Source organism: Oncorhynchus mykiss, chromosome 19 (genome assembly GCF_057628025.1).
Source record: "Oncorhynchus mykiss isolate SJ-2025 chromosome 19, ASM5762802v1, whole genome shotgun sequence".
In the NCBI taxonomy this organism is placed as follows: Eukaryota; Metazoa; Chordata; class Actinopteri; order Salmoniformes; family Salmonidae; genus Oncorhynchus; species Oncorhynchus mykiss.
The window spans coordinates 44,623,935-44,639,562 of NC_143040.1; the positions used below are offsets into that span (position 1 = coordinate 44,623,935).

Here is a 15,628-nt window from a genome sequence, read left to right on the forward strand (position 1 = left end):
AGATCTAGGGGAAGGGTACCCCAAAATTTCTGCAGCAATCAAGGTCCCCAAGAACACGGTGGCCTCCATCATTCTTGAATATAAATAGTTTGGAACCGCCAAGACTCTTTCTAGAGCTGGCCGCCCTGCCAAACGGAGCAATCGGGGTAGAAGGGCCTTGGTCAGGGAGGTGACTGCGTTGTCTTGTTTCGATCACGCGGACTGGGATATGTTCCGGGTAGCCTCAGAGAATAACATTGACGTTTACATTGACACAGTGACTGAGTTCATCAGGAAGTGTATTGGGGATGTTGTTCCAATGGTGTCTATTAAAACCTACCCAAACCAGAAACTGTGGATAGATGGCAGCATTCGCGCAAAACTGAAAGCGCGAACCACTGCATTTAACCATGGCAAGGTGACTGGGTGACTATGATTGAAAACAAACAGTGTGTTATTCCCTCCGTAAAGCAATCCTACAGGCAAAATGTCAGTACAGAGACAAAGTGAAGTCACAATTCAATGGCTCAGACATGAGACGTATGTGGTAAGGTCTACAGACGATCACGGATTATAAAGGGAAAACCTGCCATGTTGCTGACACCGACATCTTGCTCCCAGACAAGCTAAACACCTTCACGCGTTTTGAGGATAACAAAGTGCCACCGATGCGGCCCGCTCCCAAGGACTGTGGGCTCTCGTTCTCCGTGGCCGACGTGAGTAAGTAATTTAAGCGTGTTAACCCTCGCAAGGCTGCTGGCCCAGACGGCATCCCTAGTTGCGTCCTCAGAGCGTGCGCAGACCATCTGGCTGGAGTGTTTACGGACATATTCAATCTCTCCCTATCCCAGTCGGCTGTCTCCACTTGCTTCAAGATGGCCACCATTATTCCTTTACCCTTGAAAGAAAACATAACTAAACTAAATGACTATCGCCCCGTAGCAAATCAAATCAAATAGCACTCACTTCTGTCATCATGAAGTGCTTTGAGAGGCTAGTTAAGGATCATATCACCTCTACCTTACCTGACACCCTAGACCCACTTCAGTTTGCTTACCGCCCCAAAAGATCCACAAACGATGCAATTGCCATCGCACTGCACACTGCCCTATCCCATTTGGACAAGAGGAATACCTATGTCAGAATGCTGTTCATTGACTATTGCTCAGCGTTCAACACCATAGTGCCCTCCAAGCTCATCAATAAGCTTGGGCCCTGGGTCTGAATCCCGCCCTGTGCAACTGGGTCCTGGACTTCCTGACGGGCCGCTCCCAGGTGGTGAAGGTAGGAAACAACATCCCCACTTCACTGATCCTCAACAGGGGCCCACACAAGGGTGCGTGCTCAGCCCCCTCCTGTACTCCCTGTTCACCCATGACATGCGTGGCCACGCACGCCTCCAACTCAATCATCAAGTTTGCATACGACAACAGTTTAAATGTATTTGCCTAAGGTCTATGTAAACTTCCGACTTCAACTGTTTATACTAGGCGGTGTCAGAGGAAGGCCCAACAATTTGTCAAAGACTCCAGTTGCCCAAGTCATAGACTGTTCTCTCTGCTTACTGCACGGCAAGCGGTCCTGGAGCTCCAAGTCTAGGACCAAAAGGCTCCTTAACAGCTTCTATCCTCAAGCCATAAGACTGCTGAACAATTAATCAAATGGCCACCTGGACTATTTACATTGCCCCCCCCCCCTTGTTTTTACACTGCTACTACTCACAGTTTATTATCTATGTATATTCACTTTACAAATTACCTCGACTATGACTTTATGACTTCCGGCGCCGACATAGATGGCCGCCTCGCTTCGCGTTCCTAGGAAACTATGCAGTTTTTTGTTTTTTTACGTGTTATTTCTTACATTAGTACCCCAGGTCATCTTAGGTTTCATTACATACAGTCGAGAAGAACTACTGAATATAAGATCAGCGTCAACTCACCATCAGTACGACCAAGAATATGTTTTTCGCGACGCGGATCCTGTGTTCTGCCTTTACAAACAGGACAACGGAGTGGATCCTATGCAGCGACCCAAAAAAACGACTCCGAAAGAGAGGGAAACGAGGCGGTCTTCTGGTCAGACTCCGGAGACGGGCACACCGTGCACCACTCCCTAGCATTCTTCTTGCCAATGTCCAGTCTCTTGACAACAAGGTTGATGAAATCCGAGCAAGGGTAGCATTCCAGAGGGACATCAGAGACTGTAACGTCCTTTGCTTCACTGAAACATGGCTCACTGGAGAGACTCTATCCGAAGCGGTGCAGCCAACGGGTTTCTCCACGCATCGCGCTGACAGAAACAAACATCTTTCTGGTAAGAAGAGGGGCGGGGGCGTATGCCTCATGGCCAACGTGACATGGTGTGATGAAAGAAACATACAGGAACTCAAATCCTTCTGTTCACCTGATTTTAGAATTCCTCACAATCAAATGTAGACCGCATTATCTACCAAGAGAATTCTCTTCGATTATAATCACAGCCGTATATATCCCCCCCCAAGCAGACACATCGATGGCTCTGAACAAACTTTATTTAACTCTCTGCAAACTGGAAACGATTTATCCGGAGGCTGCATTCATTGTAGCTGGGGATTTTAACAAGGCTAATCTGAAAACAAGACTCCCTAAATTTTATCAGCATATCGATTGCGCAACCAGGGGTGGAAAGACCTTGGACCATTGTTACTCTAACTTCCGCGACGCATATAAGGCCCTGCCCCGCCCCCCTTTCGGAAAAGCTGACCACGACTCCATTTTGTTGATTCCTGCCTACAGACAGAAACTAAAACAAGAGGCTCCCACGCTGAGGTCTGTCCAACGCTGGTCCGACCAAGCTGACTCCACACTCCAAGACTGCTTCCATCACGTGGACTGGGAGATGTTTCGTATTGCGTCAGATAACAACATTGACGAATACGCTGATTCGGTGTGCGAGTTCATTAGAACGTGCGTTGAAGATGTCGTTCCCATAGCAACGATTAAAACATTCCCTAACCAGAAACCGTGGATTGATGGCAGCATTCGTGTGAAACTGAAAGCGCGAACCACTGCTTTTAATCAGGGCAAGGTGTCTGGTAACATGACCGAATACAAACAGTGCAGCTATTCCCTCCGCAAGGCTATCAAACAAGCTAAGCGCCAGTACAGAGACAAAGTAGAATCTCAATTCAACGGCTCAGACACAAGAGGCATGTGGCAGGGTCTACAGTCAATCACGGACTACAGGAAGAAATCCAGCCCAGTCACGGACCAGGATGTCTTGCTCCCAGGCAGACTAAATAACTTTTTTGCCCGCTTTGAGGTCAATACAGTGCCACTGACACGGCCTGCAACGAAAACATGCGGTCTCTCCTTCACTGCAGCCGAGGTGAGTAAGACATTTAAACGTGTTAACCCTCGCAAGGCTGCAGGCCCAGACGGCATCCCCAGCCGCGCCCTCAGAGCATGCGCAGACCAGCTGGCCGGTGTGTTTACGGACATATTCAATCAATCCCTATACCAGTCTGCTGTTCCCACATGCTTCAAGAGGGCCACCATTGTTCCTGTTCCCAAGAAAGCTAAGGTAACTGAGCTAAACGACTACCGCCCCGTAGCACTCACATCCGTCATCATGAAGTGCTTTGAGAGACTAGTCAAGGACCATATCACCTCCACCCTACCTGACACCCTAGACCCACTCCAATTTGCTTACCGCCCAAATAGGTCCACAGACGATGCAATCTCAACCACACTGCACACTGCCCTAACCCATCTGGACAAGAGGAATACCTATGTGAGAATGCTGTTCATCGACTACAGCTCGGCATTCAACACCATAGTACCCTCCAAGCTCGTCATCAAGCTCGAGACCCTGGGTCTCGACCCCGCCCTGTGCAACTGGGTACTGGACTTCCTGACGGGCCGCCCCCAGGTGGTGAGGGTAGGCAACAACATCTCCTCCCCGCTGATCCTCAACACTGGGGCCCCACAAGGGTGCGTTCTGAGCCCTCTCCTGTACTCCCTGTTCACCCACGACTGCGTGGCCACGCACGCCTCCAACTCAATCATCAAGTTTGCGGACGACACAACAGTGGTAGGCTTGATTACCAACAACGACGAGACGGCCTACAGGGAGGAGGTGAGGGCCCTCGGAGTGTGGTGTCAGGAAAATAACCTCACACTCAACGTCAACAAAACTAAGGAGATGATTGTGGACTTCAGGAAACAGCAGAGGGAACACCCCCCTATCCACATCGATGGAACAGTAGTGGAGAGGGTAGCAAGTTTTAAGTTCCTCGGCATACACATCACAGACAAACTGAATTGGTCCACTCACACAGACAGCATCGTGAAGAAGGCGCAGCAGCGCCTCTTCAACCTCAGGAGGCTGAAGAAATTCGGCTTGTCACCAAAAGCACTCACAAACTTCTACAGATGCACAATCGAGAGCATCCTGGCGGGCTGTATCACCGCCTGGTATGGCAACTGCACCGCCCTCAACCGTAAGGCTCTCCAGAGTGTAGTGAGGTCTGCACAACGCATCACCGGGGGCAAACTACCTGCCCTCCAGGACACCTACACCACCCGATGTCACAGGAAGGCCATAAAGATCATCAAGGACATCAACCACCCGAGCCACTGCCTGTTCACCCCGCTATCATCCAGAAGGCGAGGTCAGTACAGGTGCATCAAAGCTGGGACCGAGAGACTGAAAAACAGCTTCTATCTCAGGGCCATCAGACTGTTAAACAGCCACCACTAACACTGAGTGGCTGCTGCCAACACACTGACACTGACTCAACTCCAGCCACTTTAATAATGGGAATTGATGGGAAATGATGTAAATATATCACTAGCCACTTTAAACAATGCTACCTTATATAATGTTACTTACCCTACATTATTCATCTCATATGCATACGTATATACTGTACTCTATATCATCGACTGTATCCTTATGTAATACATGTATCACTAGCCACTTTAAACTATGCCACTTTGTTTACATACTCATCTCATTTGTACATACTGTACTCGATACCATCTACTGTATCTTGCCTATGCTGCTCTGTACCATCACTCATTCATATATCCTTATGTACATATTCTTTATCCCCTTACACTGTGTACAAGACAGTCGTTTTGGAATTGTTAGTTAGATTACTTGTTATTACTGCATTGTCGGAACTAGAAGTGCAAGCATTTCGCTACACTCGCATTAACATCTGCTAACCATGTGTATGTGACAAATAAAATTTGATTTGATTTGACTAACCTGTATCCCCGCACATTGACTCTGTATATAGCTTCTTTATTGTTTATTATTTATTTTGTTATTTATTTTGTTCCTTTTTGATCATCATTTTTTTTTCACTTTAGTTTATTTTGTAAATATTTTCTTGACTCGATTTCTTGAACTGCGTTGTTGGTTAAGGGCTTGTAAGTAAGCATTTCATGGTAAGGTCAACTACACCTGTTGTATTCGGCGCATGTGACATAACATTTGATTTGATGTGTGCATTGAATTCTAAATAAATCACAGACAATATCACCAGCAAAGCACCCCCACACCAGCATACCACCTCCTCCATGCTTCACGGTGGGAACCACACATGTGGAGATCATCCGTTCACCTACTCTGCATCTCTCAAAGACACAGTGGTTGGAACCAAAAATCTCTAATTTGGACTCATCAGACTAAAGGACAGATTTCCACCGGTCTAATGTCCATTGCTCGTGTTTCTTCGCCCAAGCAAGTCTTCTCTTCTTATTGGTGTCCTTTAGTAGTGGTTTCTCTGCAGCAATTTGACCATGAAGGCCTGATTGAAGGCCTGATTCATTTCCTCTGAACAGTTGATGTTGAGAGGTGTCTGTTACTTGAACTCGGTGAAGCATTTTTTGGGACTGCAATTTCTGAGGCTGGTAACTCTAATGAACTTATTCTCTGCAGCAGAGGTAACTCTGGGTCTTCCTTTCCTGTGGCGGTCCTCATGAGAGACAGTTTCATCATAGCGCTTGATGGTTTTTGCGACTGCGCTTGAAGAAACTTTCAAAGTTCTTCTGCATGGAATGACAATCATGCTTGAAAGTAATGATGGACTGCCGTTTCTCTTTGCTTATTTGAGCTGTTCTTGCCATAATATGGACTTGGTCTTTTACCAAATAGGGCTATCTTCTGTATACCACCCCTACCTTGTCACAACATAACTGATTGACTCAAACACATTAAGAATGAAAGAAATTCCACAAATTAACTTTTTAACCAGACACACCTGTTAATTGAAATGCGTTCCAGGTGACTACCTCATGAAACTGGTTGAGACAATGCCAAGAGTGTGCAAAGCTGTCATCAAGGCAAAGGGTGGCTACTTTGAAGAATCTCTTTTTTTGGTTACTACATGAATGAGTAGGTTTGTCCAAACTTTTGTGTGTGTGTGTGCACACTTATTCTACACATCCACACACACACACACACCTATCCCTTAACCACTCCATCAGTAACCGTGGGAACACTCGAAAAGGCCCACTGGGACCAATCATGGCCTATCGTTGCCCTGGACACCTTAGCTGCCACTCTTCATTTCCTGTGTCTCTGGACCCGGGAGCCGTTCTTCGGTCCGGTCGATGGCCGAATGGATCTAATCTCATTGATCTGGAGGCCCTCTGAAGTCAATCCCTCCATCCCCCAGCGCTGCTATCTCTCTCTTACTGAACAAGAGATAAAGCACAAAGTCTCACTAACTGCATAGACTCCAAGACACTGCTACTGTTACTGCAGTCATCAGAAACACTAATCCAAAACACTTCTTTTTTTTTTAAACCTGTCTTTCTCCTTGAGAGAGAGAATTGTGTTGATCAAGGTTGTGATAGCAGAGAAAGCCAATGGTTTGGCTTGCGAATACAACAAGCAGCCTGGGGGAGTATTTTGAGCCAAGGCTCTGTAAAGTATGGTCTTGAATTATCAACATTGTGTTGTTTGTGTTAGCCCTGTGTCTTAAAATGCTGCCCTTAGTCATCTGCCTCTACTGAAACACACTTGGAGCATTATACAGGCCCGTCTCCTTCCTTGCTTGTCTTCCTCTGTCCTCTGGCTTTCTTCAGTGTGTGTGTATTACACTGCCTTTTAATCTGCCTTTGATTGTTCTGCCTGGGCCACCCTGCCACCCTGTTCAATTAAAATGTCCCCAGTAAGCTCTTTGTGTGTGATTAGTCCTAATACCCCCACAGCCTGCCTAGAAACCCTTTCAGATCAGCTCCTTGCAATGCTGCAGACACTGCCTCCTGCTGCCGCAACCTCCTGCAGTCACAACTGTGGCCACAGCCTGCCGTTCTCCAACCACAACATACTGCAAATACACACACACTCTGGGTTGATCTAAATATGTCTCCCTGCCTAGTACTTTGCCTTGTTCCTTGAGGTGATTTATTATTTATTTTTGATATACAGTACCAGTCAAAGGTTTGGACATGCCTATTCATTCAAGGGTTTTTCTTTATTTTTACTATTTTCTACATGAAGACATCAAAACTAAGGCTCCAAAGGCTGTTCAAATAATGCCTTTCATGGGTTTGACTTAGACACTCTCAAAATGTATTTACAGTGCCTTGTGAAAGTATTCGGCCCCCTTGAACTTTGCGACCTTTTGCCACATTTCAGGCTTCAAACATAAAGATATAAAACTGTATTTTTTTGTGAAGAATCAACAAGTGGGACACAATCATGAAGTGGAACGACATTTATTGGATATTAACTTTTTTAACAAATCAAAAACTGAAAAATTGGGCGTGCAAAATTATTCAGCCCCCTTAAGTTAATACTTTGTAGCGCCACCTTTTGCTGCGATTACAGCTGTAAGTCGCTTGGGGTATGTCTCTATCAGTTTTGCACATCGAGAGACTGAAATTTTTTCCCATTCCTCCTTGCAAAACAGCTCGAGCTCAGTGAGGTTGGATGGAGAGCATTTGTGAACAGCAGTTTTCAGTTCTTTCCACAGATTCTCGATTGGATTCAGGTCTGGACTTTGACTTGGCCATTCTAACACCTGGATATGTTTATTTTTGAACCATTCCATTGTAGATTTTGCTTTATGTTTTGGATCATTGTCTTGTTGGAAGACAAATCTCCATCCCAGTCTCAGGTCTTTTGCAGACTCCATCAGGTTTTCTTCCAGAATGGTCCTGTATTTGGCTCCATCCATCTTCCCATCAATTTTAACCATCTTCCCTGTCCCTGCTGAAGAAAAGCAGGCCCAAACCATGATGCTGCCACCACCATGTTTGACAGTGGGGATGGTGTGTTCAGCTGTGTTGCTTTTACGCCAAACATAATGTTTTGCATTGTTGCCAAAAAGTTCAATTTTGGTTTCATCTGACCAGAGCACCTTCTTCCACATGTTTGGTGTGTCTCCCAGGTGGCTTGTGGCAAACTTTAAACAACACTTTTTATGGATATCTTTAAGAAATGGCTTTCTTCTTGCCACTCTTCCATAAAGGCCAGATTTGTGCAATATACGACTGATTGTTGTCCTATGGACAGAGTCTCCCACCTCAGCTGTAGATCTCTGCAGTTCATCCAGATTGATCATGGGCCTCTTGGCTGCATCTCTGATCAGTCTTCTCCTTGTATGAGCTGAAAGTTTAGAGGGACGGCCAGGTCTTGGTAGATTTGCAGTGGTCTGATACTCCTTCCATTTCAATATTATCGCTTGCACAGTGCTCCTTGGGATGTTTAAAATCTTTTTGTATCCAAATCCGGCTTTAAACTTCTTCACAACAGTATCTCGGACCTGAATGGTGTGTTCCTTGTTCTTCATGATGCTCTCTGCGCTTTTAACGGACCTCTGAGACTATCACAGTGCAGGTGCATTTATACGGAGACTTGATTACACACAGGTGGATTGTATTTATCATCATTAGTCATTTAGGTCAACATTGGATCATTCAGAGATCCTCACTGAACTTCTGGAGAGAGTTTGCTGCACTGAAAGTAAAGGGGCTGAATAATTTTGCACGCCCAATTTTTCAGTTTTTGATTTGTTAAAAAAGTTTGAAATATCCAATAAATGTCGTTCCACTTCATGATTGTGTCCCACTTGTTGTTGATTCTTCACAAAAAAATACAGTTTTATATCTTTGTTTGAAGCCTGAAATGTGGCAAAGGTCGCAAAGTTCAAGGGGGCCGAATACTTTCGCAAGGCACTGTACTTTCTTGAGTAACATTGTAATGCCTGAGTAATGTTGAATTCAGATATTTCTCTATTTTAATTTACATGTAAATGTGATATCGAGTGAGTGTTATTGATCTTTGTCTTGCAGTGTCTTGAGAGGGCCATGAAGTTTGCCTTTGAGGAGTTCCATCTCTGGTACCAGCTGGCCCTTTCACTGATGGCTGCTGGGAAGGTAAGTCTGACATCACTACTGTGACATCATGCTTATTTCATTTATGTACAGCATTACTCTGTCCTTGACCGTGTGTGTGTGTGTGCGCGCAGTCGGCCCGAGCGGTAAAGGTACTGAAGGAGTGTATCCGTCTGAAGCCCGACGACCCAACCATTCCCCTGCTAGCCGTCAAGCTGTGCATCGGAGCACTCCATTGGGTGAGCGACAACAACAAGCCCAGCAACGGCCCTCGCATATCTCTCGTAGAAATCATGACATTATTTTTCCCATGTGATTTAACTTTCTCCATTATAGGACTCTAATAGTCTCTCACTCGTTCTGTCTAGCTGGAGGAAGGAGAGTGTTTTGCTAAGATGGTGGTGGACATGGGGGAGAAGGCCTCAGAGTTCCGAGCTAAAGGTTACCTAGCCATCGGCCTGGTGTACAGCCTCAAGGCTACAGACGGTGAGGGACCGCTCCCACTTTCAGCCACTGACATCGTACAGTATTCCACCTAGGGACAGGGCTCTGTCTCAATTGCTTGAAAACATGTCCTCTCCTCGTCTCCTCCCTTTCATTTGCACTTGATTGGACGGGTAAAAGCAATGGTGGAAAATCAGTAGGATTGCTTTCATCTGCTCAGTTCTTTTAGTGAGGTAAGGAGGGGAAGGATTGTTAATGTGACATGACCATAACACATTAATGTCCACAGCTATCAGTCACACCTCACCCAGACACACTAACAGCCACTGACTATATCTGGTGTATGACAGTCCTACATTGATCTCCTCTCACTCCCACATTCAGCTTATCTCCACTGTAACATATGGCGTACACAAGCTGAATATTTATGACTTAACGAAGCCTAATGTAAGCACCCTTCCCTTCTTCCTCCTGAACCTAATCACTCTCTCCCCTTTTGTTGCTCATTCTCTTGCCTTCTCTCAATCTCCTTCCTCCCCTCCCGTCTGTTCTTCACTCCATTTCCCTCTCTCTGTCTCTCTCCATTTCACTCGCTCTTAAATGCTCACTCAATTGATGTGGCTCTCCCATCTGCTGCCTTCTCTGTTTTCTGCTCTGTTTACTCCTTTCTCTCCTGCTGTTTGTCCACTTTCTCTTTTCATTTTTTTCTCTCATATTTCCTCTCCATCTCCCACACCCCTCATCCCCTTCCTCTCTCTCCCTCTCTCTCTCACTCTTTCTCCCTACAGCGTCCCTACGGGGGATGCAGGAGGAGTATCAGAGGAAGGCCCTGGGTGCATTCCAGAGGTGAGTACCCGTACCTCTCAGTTTTTAAAGAATGAAGCAATATAGATATCCCTGTTCCCCATCCCCTCTCTCAATGTCTCCCCTGTCCTTGTCTCCCTGCCCCTGCTGTCTCTCTAATGGTGGTGTCGTCTGACACCACTCTCCTTGTCCCCTGTACCCCATTCCATCCCCGTGTCTCCTCTTTCCTGTCTCTGTCCCTGCCTCTACTCCCCTCTGGGGCTTCTCGGCCCTGGCTCCCATAATGGAGGTTGAATCTTCCTCAGTCTCACACCACTCTCCTGACACATTAACTCAGCACTGGTGTAAAAGAGCCTGTTTAAGCACAGAGATCGTTTGGCGAGAACCATGTAAGCCCACCTCAAGTGGTTTGGGGCAGGCCAAGACAGGGCAGGGCTTGGGGAGGCTTGTTCAGTAGGGGATTGGATGGATATATACTTCACTCATTCAAGGTTAGTCCCCTGGTGTTTCCAGCGTAATAGTGGTTAAAAAAAATCCCGGTGAGTGCATTCATTTCCCTGCTTTATGAAACTGCAATCAATCAGCATTCTCAGCAGCAGTCATGCAAGGGTATATATATATATATATATATATATATATATATATATATATATATATATATATATATATATATATATATATATATATATATATATATATATATATATATATATATATATATATATATATATATATATATATATATATATATATATATATATATATTTGTAATGCCATAGTGGATCAGTGGTACCTGCTGATAGTATTTGAAGGACACTTTGTACCTACTCACTCACTACTCCTCATCTCTGTTTCAGAGCCCAAAGCTTGTCCCCCACAGACCACTTGGCTGCCTTCTACCTGGCCCTGCAGCTGGCTGTGTCACGGCAGGTAAGGCCACACACACACTGTGGCTCAGAGTCAGGATGGAACTAATGAGCTTCTCTGCGTGTCGGAGCTGGTTTAGCAACACTGATACTCCCTGTAGATAGATGTGTGTGTGTGTTTCCGCTCATTGCCTCAACCCCCTACGAGGTAAAGGTGCTCATCTTTCACACGGGTCAATCTAAGGTCAATGTAAACTCGCTCTTTCTCTCCCTCTTCTCTCTTTCGGTCTCTCCATGTATATTGTCTCTTTCTCAACTCTATACTCCTCTCTATACCCCCCCATGTGTCTTTCTCATTTTTTCTCTGTCTTCTCTCTGTCCTTCCTCTGTAATCTCTCGTCGATCCTCCCATCAGATTGAGGGAGATAGATGAAATCTAACCGCTGATACAGGGACCAGGACTGTTTCCATGGTGATAAAGACCCAAATAAAGTGTTGGTTTGAGACACGGGGAGTCTGGAAATAATGTGACATTAAAATTGATTTAAAAACCATGAGACGGAAATGTCAAGGGTGCATTTCTGACAGGAGCAGGTCTGGAGAGGGGAGTGGAGAGGAGAGGATAGAGAGGGATTGTGAATTGTAATTACATTCGGTGATAGACAGCCATTGTACTGTATTATTATAAAACCCCCAGGTGCCTCTAATACCAAATGTAGTCTCTGATTAGATTCCATCTGTTGGCCAGTATTGATTCTCACACACACACACACACACACACACACACACACACACACACACACACACACACACACACACACACACACACACACAGCTAACATATACCATTGATTTTCGAAGTGGAAGACAAATGTAAAGGACCTTATATTAGTCATTACCGGGTAGATGGAGGCAGGTGTTAACGAGTAAGCTGTTTTTGAGCATGTATCTACTCCATCAGACGTGTGATTGGCCCGAGCTGTGAGAGCATAGATATAACCCTGTTATGTCTGTAATTGGTTTTCACAAGATGGGGGAGGGTATATAAAAACTGCTGAGCAAGTACTTGAGTTGTTTGCCCTACTTTAGGTTATGGCAGTGTTTCACATCTCCTGTCCTCCAGTACCCCCAATTGTACACATGTTTTATTGTTGCCCTGGACAAACACACCTCTATTCAACTTGTCAACTAATCATCAGGCCCTCAATGAGTTGAATCAGGCATGTGTTTGGTGTACAGGAGGACTGGAGAAGTGAACCATTGGGTTAGTGATTAAAATTACATTTGTGGTCAGAAAGTGCATCCTCTCCAGCATGGCCAGATAGCAGCACCTCTGGCTGTAAATGACTGGTGGTGTATGTGATCTGTGTGCTGTAGATCCCGGAGGCACTGGGGTACGTGCGTCAGGCTCTGCAGCTGCAGGGAGACGACGTGCACTCTCTCCACCTGCTGGCCCTGCTGCTGTCGGCCCAGAAACACTACCACGACGCTCTCAACATCATCGAGATGGCGCTCAGCGAGTACCCAGAAAGCTTCATGTGAGTCTGGAATCTTTCTCCACATCGGACTCTCATACTCACTCTAAACTCCTCATTCTCACTCTAAACTCCTCATACTCATGCAGGCCATCACAGAGGCATTAGTCTATAGCTTTGGTGTTGGCATGTGAACAAACGCATTAACCAAAGGATCAGTCAGCGTGCCACTCTGCTCAGTGTGTTATTAACATTGTCCTGGGCATCAGGGAGATCAGCACCTGGCATCCTTAATTAGACCAGTGTGATGACTGGGGATGGGAAGGTTTGCTACCAGGAAGGGCAGAGGGAGTGGGCAGTGGGTACGGCATGCCAGCCATCCACACACACACAGATCCGCTTGGTTATTTTGGCGGCAGAGGTAGACAGCAATTTGAATTGTATTTTCAGAGCTGTGTGTTAGTTACTGATAGAAATCAAAGTGCTTTTTCCTTTGCTGTCTCTCCATCTCCTCTGTCTGATGGTTAATTTGTGCACAAACCCTGCCCCTCTCACACCCCTTACTCTACGTAACTCTGAGATCCTCTTTTTTTTCTCTCTCTTTTCCCTGCTCTGTTTGTTTCCGGTGTTTGAATTTCACAATATCTAATAGATTTAGTCTGCTGTACCCTCAGGCCAGCACAGTATTGGCTTCTGTGCCTCGGTATCTCTGCCTCAGCCACTTACATAACATTAAAAAGAACACGCTTTTTCATTTTCCAATTTTGTATTCTTTTTTTACCCTGTTTTTACACAAGCTTGATTGAGCATCGGCTCTCCCTGGGGGAGAGTGAAGTGTGTGTGTGTGTGTTTGTGTGCACGCCTGTGTGTGCGTGTAAAAACATGACGCTGAGGGTGAGTTCTGTGAATATTTACTGTGCCTTGTGTTGTTACAGCCTGAATTTAAAATGGATTAAATTGACATTTTGTGTCACTGGCCTACACACAATACCTCATAATGTCAAATTGGAATTATGTTTTTAGAATTGTTTTAACTAATTCATTAAAAATGAAAAGTTGAAATGTCTTGACTCTTTAACCCCTTTGTTATGGCAAGCCTTTTTATACTTAAAAAGTCACATAATAAGTTACATGGACTCACTCTGTGTGCAATATTTGTGTTCAACATGATATTTGAATGACTACCTCGTCTCTGTACCTCATACATACAATTATCTGTTAAGGTCCCTCAGTAAAGCAGTGAATTTCAAACACAGATTCAACCACAAAGACCAGGGAGGTTTTCCAATGCCTCGCAAATAAGGGCACCTGAATAAGCAGACATTGAATATCCCTTTGAGCATGGTGAAGTTATTAATTACACTTTGGATGGTGTATCAATACACCCAGTCACTCTAAAGATGTAGGCATCCTTCCTAACTCAGTTGCCAGAGAGGAAGAAAAACGCTCAAGGATTTTCCATGAGGCCAATGGTGACTTTAAAACAGAGTTTAATGGCTGTGATGGGAGAAAAGTTAGGATTGATCAACAACATTGTAGTTACTCCACAATACTAACCTAAATGACAGAGTGAAAAGAAGGAAACCTGTACAGAATTACAAATATTCTTAAACATGCATCCTGTTTGTAAGGCACTATAGTAAAACTGCAAAACATTTGGTAAAGAAATTAACTTTATGTCCTGAATACAAAGTGTTTCGGACAAATCCAAGAGTTCCACTCTTAATATTTTCAAGCATAGTGGTGGCTGCATCATGTTATGGGTATTCTTGTCATCGGCAAGGGAGTTTTGGGGGGATGTAAAGAAACGGAATCGAGCTAAGTCCAGGCAAAATCTTATAGGAAAACCTGGTTCAGTCTGCTTTCCAACAGACACTGGGAGACAAATTCACCTTCGAGCAGGTCAATAACCTAAAACACAAGGCCAAATATACACTGGAGTAGCTTACCAAGATGACGTTGAATGTTTCTGAGAAGCGTAGTTACAGTTTTGACTTAAATCGTCTTGAAAATCTATGGCAAGACTTGATAATGATAAACAACCAACTTGACAGAGCTTGATTTTTATTTTTTTAAGAATAATGTGCAAATATTGTACAATCCAGGTGGGGAAATCTCTTTGAGACTTACCGAGAAAGACACAGCTGAAATCGCTGCCAAAGATGATTCTAACATGTATTGACTCAGGGTTGTGAATACTTACAGTTGAAGTCGGAAGTTTACATACACCTTAGCCAAATACATTTAAACTCAGTTTTTCACAATTCCTGACATTTAGTCCTAGTAAAAATTCCCTGTCTTAGGTCAGTTAGGATCACCACTTTATTTTAAGAACGTGAAATGTCAGAATAATAGTAGAGATTTATTTCAGCTTTTATTTCTTTCATCACATTCCCAGTGGGTTAGAATACACTCAATTAGTATTTGGTAGCATTGCCTTTAAATTGTTTAACTTGGGTCAAACGTTTTGGGTAGCCTTCCACAAGCTTCCCACAATAAGTTGGGTGAATTTTGTCCCATTCCTCCTGACAGAGCTGGTGTAACTGAGTCAGGTTTGTAGGCCTCCTTGCTCGCACATGCTTTTTCTATAGGATTGAAGTCAGAGCTTTGTGATGGCCACTCCAGTACCTTGACTTTGTTGTCCTTAAGCCATTTTGCCACAACTTTGGAAGTATGCTTGGGGTCATTGCCCATTTGGAAGACCCATTTGCGACCAAGCTTT

The 15,628-nt window shown here is 44.7% G+C and overlaps 1 protein-coding gene across 6 annotated transcripts in view; it reads left to right on the forward strand.

Moving 5' to 3' along the window:
• The window catches only part of ttc7b (tetratricopeptide repeat domain 7B), a 68,799-nt gene that overhangs the window by 31,024 nt on the left and 22,147 nt on the right, over positions 1–15,628 (forward strand). For all 6 annotated transcript variants that reach the window (XM_036954712.2, XM_036954713.2, XM_036954714.2 and 3 more), the window contains exons 10-15: positions 9,276–9,359; positions 9,452–9,556; positions 9,686–9,803; positions 10,550–10,607; positions 11,423–11,495; positions 12,809–12,969. In XM_036954712.2, the coding sequence (XP_036810607.1) occupies positions 9,276–9,359; positions 9,452–9,556; positions 9,686–9,803; positions 10,550–10,607; positions 11,423–11,495; positions 12,809–12,969 (599 nt within the window). The remainder of the gene's footprint in view (positions 1–9,275; positions 9,360–9,451; positions 9,557–9,685; positions 9,804–10,549; positions 10,608–11,422; positions 11,496–12,808; positions 12,970–15,628) is intronic.